This window comes from Natator depressus, chromosome 15 (genome assembly GCF_965152275.1).
Source record: "Natator depressus isolate rNatDep1 chromosome 15, rNatDep2.hap1, whole genome shotgun sequence".
NCBI classification, from domain to species: Eukaryota; Metazoa; Chordata; order Testudines; family Cheloniidae; genus Natator; species Natator depressus.
In genome coordinates this window covers 11,902,656-11,921,518 of record NC_134248.1, presented here as the reverse complement: position 1 = coordinate 11,921,518, position 18,863 = coordinate 11,902,656, and the positions used below count along the sequence as shown (strand labels likewise).

Genomic DNA, 18,863 nt, shown 5'->3' with positions numbered 1-18,863 from the left:
GTATCTTGTCTCCTCATTGGTCATTTTGGGTCAGGTGCCAGCTAGGTTACCTTAGCTTCTTAACCCTTTACACGTGAAAGGGTTTTGCCTCTGGCCAGGAGGGATTTATTAGCACTGTAAACAGAAAGGTGGTTACCCTTCCCTTTATATTTATGACATGCCCCCCAAATCACAGATAGGGTGAAACACTGGCTGTGATTTCTTCCTGGAGCTCTAAGGGAAAACAGAGTTAATAAGACACATGCATCTTTAAATATACTACTAACTGTATAAAGACTAACAATATTTTTCACATCTTAAGGATGATTTGGACCAGTTGATTCTGGGAAACTTTCATGGGAGAGTGCATCAGCCACTTTGTTAGAAGCTCCTGAGATGTGTTGTATGTTGAAATCAAAATTTTGGAGAGCTAAACTCCACTGAATAAGTTTTTTGTTATTTCTCTTGGCGGTGTGGAGCCACTGTAGCGCAGCATGGTTGGTTTGCAGGTGGAAATGCTGTCCCCAAACGTATGGGCGTAACTTTTCCAGAGCGTAGACAATGTCGTAACATTCCTTTTCACTGATTGACCAGTGGCTTTCCCTCTTAGACAGCTTCTTGCTGAGAAAAACACGACAGGATGGAACTCTTGATTCAGTCCTTCCTGTATTAAGACTGCTCCCACACCACGCTCGGACGTGGTTACTAGGAACGGTTTGTCAAAGTCTGGGGCCCTTAGCACAGGGTCAGACATGAGTGTCGCTTTAAGCTGGTTAAAGGCCTTCTGACACTCTTCAGTCCACTGAACTGCATTTGGCTGTTTCTTTTTCGTTAGGTCTGTCAGTGGGGCGGCGTTTTGGCTGTATTGCAGTACAAATCGCCTGTAATAGCTGGCCAAGCCTAAGAAGGATTGGACCTGTTTCTTTGACTTTGTGACAGGCTACTTTCGGATAGCATCCACTTTGGCCTGTAGCGGGTTGATAGTTCCATGACCCACCTGGTGTCCAAGGTAAGTCACTCTGTTAAGGCTAAGAAGTGTCAAATAGGCCTAAACAGTTAGTTCTGCCTCCCTTATGCACTCAAAGACTTTTTGTAGATGTTCCAGGTGTTCTGCCCAGGAATCCGAAAATATGGCCACATCATCAAAGTAGGCGACTGCTTATTCTCCCAATCACACTAGAAGACCATCTACAAGTTTTTGGAAGGTGGCGGGTGCATTCCGCAGCCCAAAAGGGAGCACATTATACAGCCCAACGTGTGTGATGAAGGCTGACCTTTCTATACATCTAGCGGTACCTGCCAGTACCCCTTGGTTAAGTCCAAGGTAGAGATGAACTGGGCCCGTCCCAGTTTCTCCAATAGTTCATCTGTGCACGCCATTGGCTAGTTGTCTGGGCGAGTTACAGCATTTAGCTTACGGTAGTCCACACAAAAACGTATCTCCCCATCTGGTTTGGGAACTAGAACCACTGGAGATGCCCATGCACTGCCAGAGGGGCGGATCACACCCATTCGTAGCATATCTTGGATCTTCTGTTCTATAGCAGTTTTAGCTTGAGGAGACACCCGGTAAGGTTGGGCTCTAATTGGGTGAGCGTTACCTGTGTCAATGGAGTGGTATGCCCGTTCTGTCAGTCCTGGGGTGGCTGAGAACGTCAGCACATAGCTAGTGCACAGCTCCTTGATCTGCTGTCGCTGCATACGCCCAAGGGCCATGGAGAGGTTTACCTCTTCCACACCACCATCACTTTTCCATTAGTAGTAGACACCTTCAGGCCACTCAGTGTCATCTCCTCCCTGGGCTGTAAACTGACAAAACCTTTAATTCTTTGGAATAAAAGGGCTTTAGAGAATTAATATGGTACACCTTAGACTTTCGGCTGGAGGTGGGCAATGCTATGAGATAATTAACTGCTCCCAGGCACTCTTGGATCGTGAATGGCCCTTCCAAAGACGCTTCCCTTTTATGGGTCTGGAGCGCCTTTAAGACCATGACCTGGTCCCCTACTTTGAAGGAACGCTCTCTGGCATGTTTATCATACCAGGCTTTTTGCTCTTTTTGAGCATCCTGTAAGTTTTCTTTAGCAAGGGCTAAAGAGGTTCGGAGGGTGTTTTGTAGGTTGGTTACAAATTCCAGAATGTTAGTTCCTGGAGAAGGTGTAAACCCCTCCCATTGCTGCTTCACCAACTGTAATGGCCCCTTAACCTCGTGGCCATACACAAGTTCAATCGGTGAAAACCCTAAACTGGGATGGGGTACAGCTCTGTAGACAAAGAACAACTGCTGCAACACTAGGTCCCAATGATTGGAGTGCTCATTTACGACTTTACATATTGTGGCCCCCAAAGTTCCATTAAACTTCTCCACCAGGCCATTTGTTTCATGATGGTAAGGGGTGGCAACCAAGTGATTTACCCCATGAGCTTCTCAAAGGCTTTCCATAGTTCCTGCCAGGAAATTAGTTCCTGCATCTGTAAGGATGTCGGAGGTCCAACCTACCCTGGCAAAAATGTTCGTTAGTGCCGGACACACACTTTTAGCCCTAGTGCTGTATAGAGCTACTGCTTCCGGCCATCGGATGGCAAAATTCATGAAAATCAGTATGTACTGCTTTCCTCTGGGAGTCTTTTTCGGAAAAGGACCCAGAATATCCACAGCTATTTGCTGAAATGGAACCTCAATGATGAGGAGTGGCTGGAGAGGGGCTTTGACCTGGTCTTGGGGTTTTCCCACTCTTTGGCACACCTTACAAGACCGGACATAGATAGAAACATCCTTGCCCATTCCCTCCCAGTGGAACGATTTTCCCAAATGGTCCTTGGTTCTGTTCACCCCAGCATGGCCACTAGGATGATCGTGGGCTAAGCTTAATAGCTTTACCCGGTACTTAGTGGGAACTACCAACTGTCTCTGAGGATGTCCGTCTTCCTGGTGTCCACCAGAAAGAGTTTCTTTGTATAAAAGTCCTCTTTCTACAAACCTGGATCGATTAAAAGAGCTGAGAGGCAGTGGGTTCCTCCGTGCCGCCGTCCAAGCTCTCTGGAGGCTTTCATCTGCTTCCTGTTCGGTCTGGAACTGTTCCCTTGATGCTGGAGACATCAGTTCCTCATTGGATTGTGGACCTGGGCTTGGTCCCTCTGGAAGCAATGCAGGTGATGGGGTTGTTTCTGTTGACTGTGAACCACTCTCCACTGGTGCACTATGTTGGGGGTTCAGGCTCTGGCTGAGCCTCTTGTGTAGGGTTATCCGCTGCTGCTGGTGCAGGTTTGGTGGGGCCCTCTGGTGTTGGGGTTGCAAGTACTGGGTTCAGTGCTGGCAATAGTTCTGGTGCTGGTTGTTCTGCCGGTTCCGGTTCTGGGACTGGCTCTGTCTGTGTCTCTGGGACTGGATCCACTACTGCTGTTGCAGATGTTGGCATGGGGTCCAGTTCCATCACCTCTGACCGGGTCCTGGTAGAGCTAGGTGTGACAGCTTGCTTAGCCTGGCTGCAGGTGACCATTCCCACGCTCTTGGCTGACTTCACACGATTGGCCAAGTCTTCCCCCAACAGCATGGGGATGGGATAATCATCATAGACTGCAAAAGTCCACGTTCCTGACCAGCCCTTCTACTGGACCGGCAACTTGGCTGTAGGCAAGTCAAAAGAGTTTGACTTGAAGGGTTGAATCGTCACTTGGACCTCTGGGTCGATTAAACTGGGGTCCACTAAGGAAGCATGGATAGCCGACACTTGTGCTCCAGTGTCCCTCCACGCTGTGACCTTCTTCCCACCCACACTCACAGTTTCCCTCCACTCTGAGGGTATCTGGGAGGTATCTGGGCCTGAGGACCTCTGGTGTGATTCTGGTGCAATGAACTGTAATCTGTTGGGGTTCTTGGGGCAGTTGGCTTTTACATACCCCAGCTCGTTACATTTAAAACATTTAAATGTAACATTTAAAACATCGTCCAGCTGATGGGGCACTGGGGCAAGGTGGGTTGCTGGAGAACGGTGTGGCGGGACGATAAGGTGTCTGGAGTGTTCCTTGGTGTGTAGCTGGGGCCTTGGGCTGCCCCCGGTAGTAAGGTGTGGTCTGAGGGTGTCCCTTCTGGTATCCGCTCCAACTGCGACCAGGGTTGTTTCTCTCTCCTCCCCCCACCCGTTTTGTTCCAGTTTGCCCCGCCTCTCTGGCGGTCTGGGACTGCTCGTATTGATCAGCATAAGAAGCAAGACTTTCTGCTGAGTCCATTTTCTTATCCCATAAACACTGTTTTATATCCTTCTTGGACATATTCAGGAATTGCTCCTGAGTCATCAAATCACACATTCCTTCAAAGCTAGTTACACCCCTTCCTTTGACCCATTTATTTAACAGATCTCTCATCTGGTTTAGATAAGCCACATTACTTAGTCCAGGTCCTCTCTTAAGGGCTCTAAATTCTACTCTGTAAGTTTCAGGTATAACTTGAAATTGCTTTAAAACCAAATCCTTGAATTTATTATAGTCAGAAGCCTCATCAATAGGCATCTTATTGAATATGTCCAGAGCTCTTCCAGTCAATTTTGCGACCAATGTGGTCATCTTGTGAGCTTCAGGAATTTGATGGAGTGTGCACAGTCTCTCAAAGGTGAGAAAATATTCAGCAATATCACTGGATTCATCATACTGTGGACATAGTCGCTCCCATTTGTGGCTTGTTAGGGAAGGATTGTTAGGGTTATTCAGTATATTCTGCTGAGCGTTTGCCATCTCCATCTCCAGCGCATGCTTCCTCTTTTTTTCCTTCTCCTCTTTTTCTTTTTCCATTGCCTCCATTTCTCTCCTATGGGCAGCCTCCATTTCTTTTTCTTTTCCCTCTATTTCCATCTTTCTGAGTTCTACCCCTCTTTCATGTTCCTTTTGTTTTTCCTCAGCTTCAAATCTGGTTAATTCCAACTTCTGTTGAACAGTGCAGTCTGTCATCCTAACCTCTCTGTTTTTAACTAACTTTACACCCGAGAGTTAGAAAGAAAACACAAACAAACAAAAAACTGGCTTGTAAAATTTTCCTGTGCTGTAACCCGATACCTTTTTTTTTCCCCTGATAGCTGTTCTCAGCCTACACAAAAATCCTTTTGTTCTGCCTGGGGGACAGAGCAGCAGGCATAGAGACAGATTCTACAGCTGCAATCACCTTTTACAAAACCTTTTAAAATCCTGCTGTGCTTCTGGTTCAAAATGATCTCAAAATGATCCCACCGCTCTGCCACCATGTCAACGTTCTTTCCCCACTCTGAACTCTAGGGTACAGATGTGGGGCCTGCATGAAAGACCCCCCCTAAGCTTATTTTTACCAGCTTAGGTTAAAAACTTCCCCAAGGTACAAACTTTGCCTTGTCCTTGAACCCTTTGCTGCCACCATCAAACGTGTTAAACAAAGAACAGGGAAAGAGCCCACTTGGAGACGTCTTCCCCCAAAATATCCTCCCAAGCTCTACAACCCCTTTCCTAGGGAAGGCTTGATAAGAATCCTCACCAATTTGTACAGGTGAACACAGACCCAAACCCTTGGATCTTAAGAACAATAAAAAAATCAATCAGGTTCTTAAAAGAAGAATTTTAATTAAAGAAAAGGCAAAAGAATCACCTCTGTAAAATCAGGATGGTAAATACTTTACAGGGTAATCAGATTCAAAACACAGAGAATCCCTCTAGGCAAAACCTTAAGTTACAAAGAGACACAAAAACAGGAATATACACTCCATTCAGCAGAGCTTATTTTACCAGCCATTAAACAAAAGGAAATCTAACGCATTTCTAGCTAGATTACTAATCTAACAGGAGTTGTAAGTCTGCATTCCCGATCTGTTCCCGGCAAAAGCATCACGCAGACAGACTAACTCTTTGTTCCCCGCCTCCAGCTTTGAAAGTATCTTGTCTCCTCATTGGTCATTTTGGGTCAGGTGCCAGCTAGGTTACCTTAGCTTCTTAACCCTTTACACGTGAAAGGGTTTTGCCTCTGGCCAGGAGGGATTTTATAACACTGTAAACAAAAAGGTGGTTACCCTTCCCTTTATATTTATGACAGCATGTATAGGAATATACTGTGTATATTGGAATGATCTAGGGCCTAGGATAGCTGAGCCCTGATAACTCAAGAAAGTGCTGCAGTACATTAATGATGTCAAATCAGAATAAATGAGAATGCAGGTCCCTAGTTCTGGTAGCCGAATTCCAGCTCTGGGACATCTCTCCCCCACGACACCCAACTTCTATTAATATGCCATCCATGTCTTTCCCACAAAAACACTATCTTACCATTCGGCATAAGGTCCACCACCATTTTTGGATAAGCAATGTTTGAACAGCCAACTTTGGTGCCACAGTAGTTCTCACATATTGAAGGCACGACACAAGCCACCATATCTGAGAAAAAGATAACAAGACAGGGTTAGCTGGGGTCATAGCAGCAAGTTACCCATAAATCAAGAGAACTTCCCAAACCCATCTCCATGCTAAACCACTGGATTTATTTGCCTGATCTCACCCTTGACTCCGCAGCTGTGGGAAGGAATTCCATTCCTGCATCACCTCTTTCCTAGCCGGGGAACAGTGATGATGGTGCTGAGGTCAAGCCACCAAAACTGCATTTGCAGAACTGCACAGGAGGTCGGGACTGAACCATGCGAGGACTGCAAAATCGGGGCTCAGGGGCCAGGGCAAAGTTAGCGTGTGCTCTGAAAGGCCCTCTCCTGCTCAGAGTCACCTGCTCTCCTTTGTTGTTGTACACACAGCTCATCGGAGAGGGGAAAAAACAACTGGTCCTGCGCTCACACTGAGCTCTGGCAGCCTGCAAATCACAGGCTTTTCCGTGATCTGGGAACACTCCTCTGTGGGATCCAGGCACAACTCCCTCTGCGCCAGCGAAACGTCACTCACAGACAGGAGTGTTTCCCACCCACTCAGGTAGAGCAGGAATGCTACCAACAAAGAGGGCAGGAGAGAGAGACAGACTCTGCGACACCTGTTCTGCACCAGGGACAGTGGAGCCCTGAGCAGGGGATGGAGAAAGAGCAATAGCTTCTTATTTTGTGGGAGCAGCTGGTGTGTGCATGTGTTTTGGGGGTGTGAGTGAGGAGAGGGGCTGAAGGAGTGGGGAAGGGGGAAACAATGAAGAGAAAACTGAGTGGGGCTGGAAGAGGAGTGAGAAGAGAATGAGGGGGCTACAGTACTAGGTCTTACCTGTGTACAGAATTCGACTGATCATCCCAGGCATCACCATCACAAACATGGGCAGCAGCTTCAGGTACCCACACATGACACAGCCGGCCTTCACATGGGACATGTTTTTGGCTGAGAGGCATCGTTGAACAATAACCTGTCAATGAGACAGTAGATGTGAATGACTCCAGCTTTGTCACCCACACAAGATGCCGGGCACACCAAGGCACAAAATGAGACTCTTTAAACTGTGTTCCAATTTGCCCTTCCCCACAATTAGAAAAACAAAAGAGCACTTGAAGGCCTTAGAACAAACCTAAATGGATAAAAGAAAACACTTTTGTCCAGGGTATGTTTAACCTGTGAGACTCCCTGCCACAGGATATTATTGAACCAAGTAGCTTAGGAAGTTTCAAAAGGATTAGACATTTAAATGAATAAGAACAGCAGACACAGTTACACTAGCTAGGATACAAATTATAAGGACTTTCAATCTGATCACCAGCTGAGGGCTGGAAGAATTCCCCCCAACTCATACATGGTATGCAATACTGCACCAATACAGTAGTACATTCCCCTTCTGAAACATACCAGTTTGATCATTTTTGGAGACTGGAAGGACCATTGACCTAAGGAGAAGAAAAGGAAAGGAAACAGATGGACAGTCCCCCAGCCTAGCACGGAGGGACTGACATACACAGACCATCTGCCCAGCATTGTTTATGCAAGGAGATTCCAGCAACACACATACAAGATACACCTAGTACAGCTGGATGGAAAGCCAGGTCTATACCAGGATTGATAAAGGTCATTATATTTATGTTGATGTCCTACTAAGATGCCCACATTTGAAAACTAGATCACAAGAAAGGGAGAAAAGCATCACACAGAACATATGCTCAGCATGACATCAAAAGGGTAGTAAAGGAACACACACACACCCCGTTGACTTAACATAGAAAAGGCTGAGCATTTAAAAGCTATAGAGAAATCACCTTCCCTTAAGGAGATAAAGGCATGGGGGGTGGGGTGGGAAAGAGATCAGTCCAACTACACTGCAGATTTTAGAATGCTCTGAAATTCCAATTGTTGCCTTTACACTACCTGATCTGTGCACCAGTACCACAAAGCGAGGATGCTCAAGCCAAAGGTAAGCCCCGGCCATGGCAAGTCTCCAGTGATTGCGTCTCGGAAGATGTGGAAAGAATCTTCCCGAGGGGTGTAGCATTTTGGATCAATGTTAATGTTTCCATATGAGGTGTTTCCTGGAATTGCTTTCATATATTTCTCCTTAAAGGCCTCATATCCTCCTACTTTGGCAAATGCTGAAAAACAACGTAAAGATGCTTGAAATTCCTGATGGAGTGGAAGAGCCCCAGGAGAAAACTCCATGCTATCCGTGTGACAAATCTGCCCAACAGAGATCAACATTGTCAGAAGACATCAAAGTATGTGCTATGAACAGTCTCAAAAACAAGGAACCACAGTGGCTTTCCTTCTAAAGATTCCTTTATACTCCACTGTCCTTCCCATGCCTCAGATGCCTGCTTACACCTTGCCAAAAAGTATAATGTAGGTATAATATCTCAACTTCATTTCAGTGAAAAGCTTCCAAAGAGGAAGACCAAGCAGTAAGAAGCTACAAGGTAAGGGAGAGGAAATTACAGCCTCACAGGGCTCCCTGCCTTTACTACCTCCTCTTGATTAATTTTGTAGGTTGATCCCTAAATACTAGGGTTCTGTGTCACAGGTGGACTGCATTTTAGTATCTTTGTGATCTTGTGGACACCCAGCCTCCTATTCACAATCATGTGGCCCACCTCCTCTGCCACTCTATGTCATCCCTATGGTAACTACAGAACCTGCATAAATATTTAATGTATTTGAGCTTTCTTCATGCAATTTAGCAGCTGGAAACAAGGCGCAGCCATACCATATGACCAACCAGCTCCCCAATTAGCACCAGAGGTCCATGGACCACAGACTCAGAATCTTGGTCCTACTTTAATATTATGCATTCCTAGATGTGTTGAAGGTGCAATGGTCAGGATGACGGGAGGGCCGCATTGCTAAGCCCTCCTCTTTCCCCCAGCAAATACATGAAGCAATTGGAGCGCCTCAGCTGTTAACCTGTCAGGACTCCACAGTGCTGGATCCATTTCCACAGGACACTGGGGGCTGTAGCTGATCATTCCAGCTCTCGTTCATCAGATTTACTTACCAAATCCTGTGAGAATAAAGGATCCCACCAGCATGATGATGGTCTGTAAGGTGTCTGTGTAAATCACGGCAGCAAGGCCACCTAAAGGCAAAGAAAGGCCAGAAAAATATGAGAGCCCCTGTGCTAATGCCTTAGTGGGAATCACCTCTCTTTGTTTTCTTCTCTCTCTCTCTCTCACACACACCCCCCTCTCCCCTTTCGTGCTCTCATTTTTACCCTCTTACTCCCCACTTCCATTTTCATCTTTCTGGATCCCCTTTTAACTTGTTTTTAATTTATCAATCTGTTCCACAAACTCACCTGTGATAGTGTAAAGACCAGTAACACCCAGCAGTATGATTATGGCCAAATAAAGGTTTAGCCCCATGGCCATTTGGATAAATATAGCTCCAGAGAACATATCTGCCTAATAAAAGGAAAGATGACAGTTTAGGGAATGCTTAAGATATCATCTCTACTGATAGCATCTCTTTCCCCCCACTCCCCCAAGCACTGCACAAAATAAAAGCACATGCAAAATAAAGACTGGTCCTGTCTCCTTGATCACCCAGATCTGCTTTATTTTAACTGCCAGTGGATTTTTGAAGTTCACGTCTTTGTTTCTGCAGTTTTTACAATGGTTTCCAGAAATCTGTCAGTGATCCATCCTAGCCAAATCTGGCTACCCACCTCTCCAGGCCTGTGAATTTATGTATAGGGAAACAGTTCAACAAAGTTCTTAAATCCCAGACCATCCAAGTCTTTTGATAACCTTTGCATTATATCCAGGAAGAGTTTTCTTTAAAAACTCTTTTGTTTTTATTTAGGTCTTTGCTCAATGCCATTCTTCCAGGCTCACCTTTCCAGTGCAACACAGATGCTTGGTATGACTGGTCTGCCTAGTTGAGGACAAACAGGAATCAAAGATGACACCTTATTTTACACAAATTCCATGAATATCTGTCAAAGTAATTAGCATTCAACAGGCCAGCTGGAGAAACAATTAGCTCTTGTAATGACATGGATTTTGCAACTTCGTGAATACGGCCTGGGATTTTAGTTACCAACACATTTGCACCAAGGAAACCCCCTAAAGTAGAGATAATTTGAAATCAGGGTAACCAATTCATGCCTCAGTGTAATTTCTATCTCTATTAGGGGTTTGCAACAGTGCAGCATGCTGCACCAATGCAAAGGGGGGAGTGTCTGGGGGTGGGGATTTTCCACAGTGCCTACATGCCTTAGGAGCATATATGCCATTAAAAGTCATCTCACTGAATTTGTGCTCCTAAATCACTTAGGAGCTTTTGAAAACCTCACCCTAAAATCCCAGGGCAGACAAGGCTTAAGAGGGATGTTTAGTCCTCAGCTCTACTAGGCTTTAGGGCAAACATTTATTCAAGGAACATAGGGAGCGCATCTAGTCAGGTATTCTGCCACAAGGAGAGGGGTAATATAAAAGTCATGCATTTGGCTAATTGTGCCATGCTGTACATAACACTACTTAGCACATTTTACCTTTCAAGCCCTTTACAATCAGTAAGTAACATATCCTCATGACTCCCCAGTCAGCCAGGAAACTGAGTATCCTCCTCCGCATTTTCCAAACAGGGAAACTAAAACAAAAATATTCCGGGGCAAATCCATTCCACAGCACTCAGCCTGAGTAGCTGGGCAGATGCTGGAGGAAGAAAACCTCTCCCCCAGGCCACTGAGGAAACTCCACCTTGAGACTGTCACCACCTCAACACCCCGCCCCTTCACCCCTTCTGCCTTCAGGGCAAAGAGGAGACCTGTGCAGCTGCATATCCTCCAGCCCTGCTCCCACCACCAGCCACATGCAGAGGCATTGTGAAGCTGAACTGTGCACCACACAGGGTGTGAAACGTATGCCTGGTCCCACCAACGAATTCCATCCCTGCTTTCACCATCTGTGGCCATGGAGGCTGGGGCTGGGTTAAGATGCAGGAATTCAGAAAGCGTAATCCCACAGGCTAACTGTGAGCCCGTGCTGCTCTCTATGGGAGATGATTCATTCCTGACCCTCACAGCTGATCATCTTATGCCCCAAATTTTGAGGTTTAAAACATAGTTAATTATTTAACATCCTGAGCAATATGTAAACTCCTTGGATTTACTGAATCACCTTCCGAGTTCACCTCTTCTACCTCCCAGTTACATTATTTACTGCTAATGTTTCCTTGTTATGGATACCATTAAAACGTTATATCTCTGAATGTACTAAACCTTCTCCATGCAAAAAAAATCACTCTAGAGCTAGGCACACACCATTCAAGAACCACTAGGCAAAATATTAATGACATGAGTGTCCTTTTACAACTTCCATTACAGCTAAAGAATTCCAAGAAACAGTTGCAATACATTCACAGACTCGGGTTTTAAATTCCTTCAGATTACGGGGGAGCATCCAGGTACTTGTTTCCCCAGACACCTAGTCTTAATGTAATCAGTTATTGGTCACCAGTGCCTTGCCTACACTAGATGATTTTCTTAAAATTGCCCACCATTTCTACCGTGGGTACAGCTCCACTGGTGACAGCAATGGAAGAAGCACTAATGGTTTTCAGCTCCCTGAAAGCTACCATGGCAACAGCTCGCACAGAGCTGTAGGCTCATGCAGCAGCCGACTGACTTAAGCTTCTCTACTCTGCTTCTGCAGAACTCATCTTGGTTATGGGAGCCCCATGGAGTCAACCCTGACAGCACGGAGTTTCCTAGGGAGCAGTAGAACAGAGCCACAAAACAAGATGGCCGGGGGGGGGGGGGGGGGAACAAAAATACACAGAACAGAAACAAAAGAGAAAAGAGGCAGAAAATGGGAAAGAAAAAGGAGAGACGGTAGCAATTCTGCAAGGGAACATGGAAAAAGGGGAGCCCATCACTGGTGCACCACACAGGGGAGGAACTCTGCCCCCAAAAGGAAGGGAACCTCTGCAGTAGAGAAACCATGGAACATAGAATGTTGCACATTGAGCAAAACCCCAACAATCACATGTACAAGTGGTGTAAATGAAGAACCAGCATGTAAAACAGGCACCCACGATACAAGATACTGTGGAGATACAAATATGAACTGCACTGGGCGTCATTGTGACCTTACACTTTATTTCAGCTTCAGCCTTGGCAGCCACAATGCCCTGATGTGCTTTGATCATTAAACTGAGAACTTCATCAAAAGCCAGCCCCCCTTGGAAGCTACCAACTCCCCCATATTCTTAATTCCCAAAACAGAATTACTAATTAAAAGCTTTGCATAGGGGGTGTCGATCTGCCAATTATGAACCACCCTATTTCATTCCCATACAGAGGATAACCACTCATGGTAGTTCATGGGATGCTCTCCCAGAGACTGACTAATATCAGCTACGGGTGTTATTCCAGTTAGTCCTGGATGGAGAATATTCACAGTGTTGTTAAACAACATTCTCCCTAATCTATAGTCTTTGGGGAGAGCATTCTAAGCATCTTTATCAACAGTCATTTGTAACACATTAATTAAAATATCCCTGATTAAGATGATACAACCCTGCCTGCTATTTTAACCCTCTTAGCAAGCAGAATGATGAAATCACCTGTGTTCATATTCCAATATGCTCATCTACAAAGATTAATGCTTCTATATTGGTCAAGGGACATTAGGTGTATTTCCCTCCCCATCTGAACTTTCCTCCTCATCTCAGCTTTTTCCCTGACAAGACCCTGCTCCTCCAGGTCTTCTGGTGGTATCAGGTAGCAGCTCTGATATTAACCTTCCTCCCAGAGAACCTGTTTTCTCTCCCTACTTTTTCTTACCTCTACCAGCTGCCACAAACAACGCTCACTTAGGACTTTCCCAAAAGTTGTGTAACCATGAGCCATCAGATTCCAGGTAATAACCTTCCCAGTCATCCTCTTCAGGCAGGCTCAGATAAGGAGATGCAGAGGGGTAACCCCCAAAACCAGCTGCTGCCATTTGCCCTCTTAAATACCCAAAGCTATTCTTGTGGACCCTCTTGTTCCAGTCTACACTTATTAGGACCAACCAGAGTGCCTTGATTTGCTGTGGTGAGCTGTTCTTCAACCACTCTGTAGGCACTTTTAAGGTCCTCTGCCTGCCGCAGTAACCCCAGCCTACCCAATCAAAGACAAATGTCATATTCCATTATACCCTACATTTCAGTTTTAACCTGCTTAACAACATGTTTTTAACCAATCATTTCATTTTGTCCTTTGGTGTTTTGGAATGTCTTATACATTGTCCAAACATATGTTAATATCACATTGTGATTATGCTCCTGCAAGGTGAATCGTCTCCTCATACATTTCCATTGTATAAGCCCTTTCTTTTCATTTCAGTAACAACTTCATTAGAGAATCACAGGCATAAAAACAACCTTAAAATAGATTATGAAACTAGGTCACACTCAACCATATTTTCACTCTATAAGTAAGGCTATGATTATGTCACGGAGGTCAGAGAACTTCCATTGATTTCCATGACTTCCATTGACCTACGTGCACTTTCTGCCCCAGGGCTGGAGTTCCCAGCCAGCCCCTCCCCCCCCCCAGCTCCCAACCCCTACCCTGGTGGAGGGACCCTGCAGCTGTCCAGCCACGGCAGGGGGCTGGTGGACCCTGCAGATGCCCACATGCCCTGGCTGGTCAGCTGCAGAGAGTCCCCCCGCCGCCCGCCGTAACTGGGCAGCTGCAGGGTCCCCCCGCCACCCGCCATGGCTGGACAGCTGCAGGGAGTCCCCGCTGCCTGCCGTCTGGGTAGCTGGCAGACCAGGGGCGAGGGGACCCTGCAGCAGCCCAGCCCCACGGGCAGGGGGACCCTGGAGCTCCTGCCCACTGCAGCGGTGGGGGACCCGGGAGCCCCAGCAGCGGTGGGTGTTGAACCCGCTGACCCCTTTTTGTCAGGGATGTTTTTAGTGAAAGTCAGGGACAGGTCACGGGCTGCTGTGAATTTTTGTTTATTGCCGGTGACCTGTCCCTGACTTTTACTAAAAATATCTGTGACAGAACCTTAGCCTTATCTATAAGCAATATAAAAATCTACCTACTTGCAATTCTTTATTGTCTTCTTTTAATGTAAGTCCCATAAAGCTTTGCAAAATAAAGCTAACAGTTTCATACATAAGGAATTCTTGGAGCCCTAGACCTATGTGCTAACAATACCATGCCCAATTAAATGGATGCAACATTTCCAATTACAGCTGCATATAAGAAACAACAGTTGCGCTGACAGCTCCTCACGGAAATAAATGCTACAGAAATGAAAACGGAAACCAAAAAGCCAACTTGGGGATTCGCCATAGACCTAGCCTATTTAATTTAACCTTGGTAAGAATCAGTCATTGTAAGAGTGTGAGAATGGGAGCAAAAGGCCAGCTCTTTTAGGTTACATTGGACTATTATCACACTCAGCTCCTATGCAGAGGGCAAAGAATAACCTTCCATGGCAACTGCAGGAAAATAACAGAGCCAGGTCTGCCTGACCTGTGGACTTGGATGGAGATTTAATGGGTTCAAAAGGGGAGGAAAATCACAGCTCCCTTTGCTCCTGCAATCCCCTCATCAGCCACACTCCATAGCTCAAACTGATCCACAGACAGGCTCTTTCCTCTTCCCTCCCTTCCGCTCCTTGCACTTCCCCACTCCTTTATTTTCTAACCCCATCTCTCTTCTCCCCACCTGCCTTCCTCTCTTTTCTTGCTTTTGCTTCATTAGTACTAACAGGTTGCATGTTCAGCTGAGGATACAGATGGAAGGATATGTGGAAAAGTGGGGACAAAAAACCCATTCCTTGAAAGCCCAAGGCCCCTTTTCTCCCACTAGAGCCAAAGTGAGTTACTCATACTCTGCAGCAGGAGAATTTGGCCCAGGAGTAAGAATGGGAGACCTTAGAAAGAAGGCTCTAAAACAAAATGCTGAAAATGGGGTGGGGTGAATGTTCCTGGGTAAGAAGCAGCAATAGTTGCCCTTGGGGGACAAAGGCAGAGAACCAGGTACTAAAATTCTGATAGTTTGAGATCTTCTCTTCAGTTTCTCTCACTGATGCCTGAGATGGCGCATACAGTATATAGTACAAGGCTCCAGCCAGCCTGACCTGTTCCAGAGGGGAGCACATGTGGAAACAAAATCCTGGAAAAAGAAAGTTAAATCATAACCACCATCTAGAGAAAGAGTCCCCTGGTATAATCCAACAGGCACAGGCACACCTAGAGCTGTAGAGCTGATTTGGATGGTCAGCACTGCTAGATGGAAGAGTGACAACATGGAAACAGATTTTTACCTACCAAAATAGAGTCCACGCAACAAATGAGAGAAGTGAACCATACATGTAGAGAGATTTTATGTGAGCATAAAATAATAATACAGATAGGAACTTCACTTAGAATAGAGGAACTGGAAAAGCTTAACTCACCGAGATCTTGGTGAAAATATAGAGGAGCAGAGAAAGGACTGACAGATATATCTGAATCCGTCGGCCACCAAACCGCTTCTTGAGATACTCTGGCATCGTCACCACCTGCAGAGGGAGAGGGAGAAGAATTCACACTATGAACAAAAGACAATTACCATAGGGGGCAGAGGCTCTTCCATCCAGATACCACACTGGTAAGTGCACTAGAAATGCAGATGGCCTCCAAGAAGCACAGAAAGACAGTCTGTCAGATGCTCCTCATGTCAGGATCTCAAAGACACAGAGACATCCTTGTTTAAATACATACAGAAACAACTTATGTCGAGTCCCTGTCACAATCAGGTCTTTCCTCCCACTGAGAATGGTTTTGTGATAGTGCTAGACCCACAAACACAGCAGGCTGAAACAGAAAGATGAAAGCTGGAAACAATAAAAGGCATAACCTAGTGTTTGTACTTACCCCAGCCCTGATGTAGATGGGTACAAACAACCAGCCAAGAACAAATACAATTATCAGGGCCTGTAACCAAGGAAAGAACAGCTGAATTAGCCTCTTGTCCTTTCACCAGCACTTTCCAAGGCCATGTATCCAGCTGCAGAGAGTAAAACGGTGACCAGTGCAGGCGCCCCTGGCCTCATTCTTTCTACTTGTCTGGCATTTTACAGTTGGAACTCCAGGGGTGAAGTCCCAGCCTTATTGAAGTCAATGGGAGTTTTGTCTTTGACTTGAATGGAACTAGGATTTCACCCCAGGTGTACAATAGAAGCACCCAAGGAAGAGTCCCCCACTGCAGCAGACTTACTGAAGTATCAAAGAGAACGTTGCTTCAGCATTTCCCCATGTCTGTCCATGGGGAAATTCATTTGTAGTGTGTCTAACACTGGTCTTAAAATGTCCTTCTGTTGCACTCTCCCACTGACCTGCCTTCTGCAGTGGGAGTAGTTAAGAGGTGTCCTTATACATTATAAGACATATAATAGTCTCATATGTGGGACTATATACTGTAAAGTATGGTAGCTCTGCGATACTACATACTGTATATTCTGAGCATCAGATATTTTATTGTAGATCAATATTTCTTACTTAAATGTTAGCGATTTGTTTTGTGCAGACTTGTGCACATTAAAACCAATATAGAGCTAAATTCTGCTCTCAGAACTGCACTCTAGATCTCTCATCCACACGCTAGTTCTTTATTGCCTCTCTGAAGTTCTGCTCATAGATCAAGCATAGGACATGCCAGCCATATTGGGCACCATGCTGCTCTCACTTCCACCCATGTACATCAAGAGTAACTCCACTGAAATCAATGGAATTACACTGACACAGAGGCAGTATAAGTGAGAGCGGAATCAGGTCCAGTTCTCTCTCTTGCTAACACAATCAGTATGGATCCCAAAGCAGCATTTTCCCATGTATATTAGCATGTTTATCAGTTCCATTGTGTTGTTCGTATTGTAATGAGCTAACTAGCTTCTGTGTACATGTACACACATGCACATCACTGTCCTCTACGTCATCAGAACATAATAAAAAGTGACAGTTTAAACTAACTGATTCCAATGTGTATCTCTCTAAGCGAGCATCTACTCCCTTCCCCTTACATGAAGAAGTTGCAATCTATATGGGGCTCATTTTATACCCAGCACACTTCTATTTTAAAAAAACCTAAGGCCCATATGCTTCCTTTGATGATTCAAACCAATTACAGGGAAACCCCAAATCTCCAAGGTCTTTTGTTGTGTTGCATAAACTCCTTTGTGAAGTGCAACAGCCAGGGGCATGGCCACTATTATTCCAGAGGCTGAGGATCCAAGGGAAAGAGCTAGATCTCAAGGCTCTTGGCTCATTCATGTTCTCTCATGTCCAGATCTTCCTGGAGCACCAGGTAAACAGCTGTCTGCTCCAGACTCCTTGCTGCCAGGAACTGACCTCCTAGTGACTGTGTCCCCAATTTCCCTCCAATGAGTACTGATGGTAGAGAAGCTAGTGCTGTTCAGGGCAGTGGTAACATGTGATGCAAACTGCACCTTCAGACCAGCTAACCTGAAAGGGGAAATACATCATAAAGGGGCTGTTCCCCAACTCCTGCATCTCCTCCCAGCCACACATACATGAGCTTTGTTGCTGAATCCATGGAGGACTACAGGTAAAACTGACTGAGGAGAGAGAGCACGTTACCTTTCGTCCCAGCTCTCTCCCCCAGATCCTTTCCCAAACCTTTACGGTTCTTCTGCCACACTCCAAGCAGTAGTCATAGTACTTTTAATCCATTGAGGTGTTTGGTTATAGGACAGGGGTCTGGCCCCAGCAGACTGAGCACAGACCCACACTGGTGGTGCATTAGGAGGTAGCCTCTGCACTCCTTCACTGCTGTCCTTTAGTGAGAGGGGAATGAGAGGACAAGTAGGGGGTGAAGGCAACCCTAAATTCCTCAGTTCCTGGAGGAAAGCAAAATACACCTCTCCCCCTAATCCCACTTCTACAAAGCAAATTCTCAGCAAAAATGATACAGATGAGATCAGAAAAGCTGTCCTTTCCCCCGATATCTGGAGATGTTGTTTATAAGTATTTGAAAAGCAATCAAAGGACAAGGATAGAGTGGAGGAAATCACCAATATATTTAGAGAGAGAGAGAGAGAGAGAGAAACACCTCTGTGGAAGACTGGTTTCCTAATATAGCAATGGCCTTTTCTTCTCCCATTGACTGCGCTGCAGGTGGGAGTGGTGAGAGAGGCTGAGGAATGGGAATCGACACAAAGTGTTCTTGTGGTGGGTGGTTCTGCCAGTTGCCAGCCCTTGGGGAGGCAGATGCTGCTGGGCAAGGGCTCTGACGACACTGAAGTGAGTTGGATTTTTAGACAATGTGGGCTCGCCTGATCTCTTTGGATACCCCCGAGGTTACAATTTTTATTTAAATGTGTACCACTTACGTTCCATTCAAATCCTGCAATGGCGATTCCTGCAGCCGCTCCTGTGCCTGCCAAGCCCACAAAGTGCCCACTACCAATGTTACTGGCAAACAGAGAAGCACCAATCTGGAAAGAGAGAGAACAACAGATGTGGGTCATAGA

General features: G+C 45.8%; 1 protein-coding gene across 1 annotated transcript in view; it reads right to left on the bottom strand.

Annotated features, from left to right (window-relative positions):
• Positions 1-18,863, bottom strand: part of LOC141999337 (sodium/glucose cotransporter 1-like) — a 54,856-nt gene that overhangs the window by 22,737 nt on the left and 13,256 nt on the right. Inside the window, exons 3-10 of the mRNA XM_074972655.1 lie at positions 18,723-18,827; positions 16,249-16,308; positions 15,789-15,893; positions 9,683-9,788; positions 9,383-9,463; positions 8,266-8,486; positions 7,183-7,318; positions 6,259-6,366 (exon numbers count right to left, since the gene is read on the bottom strand). Of these exons, the coding sequence (XP_074828756.1) occupies positions 6,259-6,366; positions 7,183-7,318; positions 8,266-8,486; positions 9,383-9,463; positions 9,683-9,788; positions 15,789-15,893; positions 16,249-16,308; positions 18,723-18,827 (922 nt within the window). The remainder of the gene's footprint in view (positions 1-6,258; positions 6,367-7,182; positions 7,319-8,265; positions 8,487-9,382; positions 9,464-9,682; positions 9,789-15,788; positions 15,894-16,248; positions 16,309-18,722; positions 18,828-18,863) is intronic.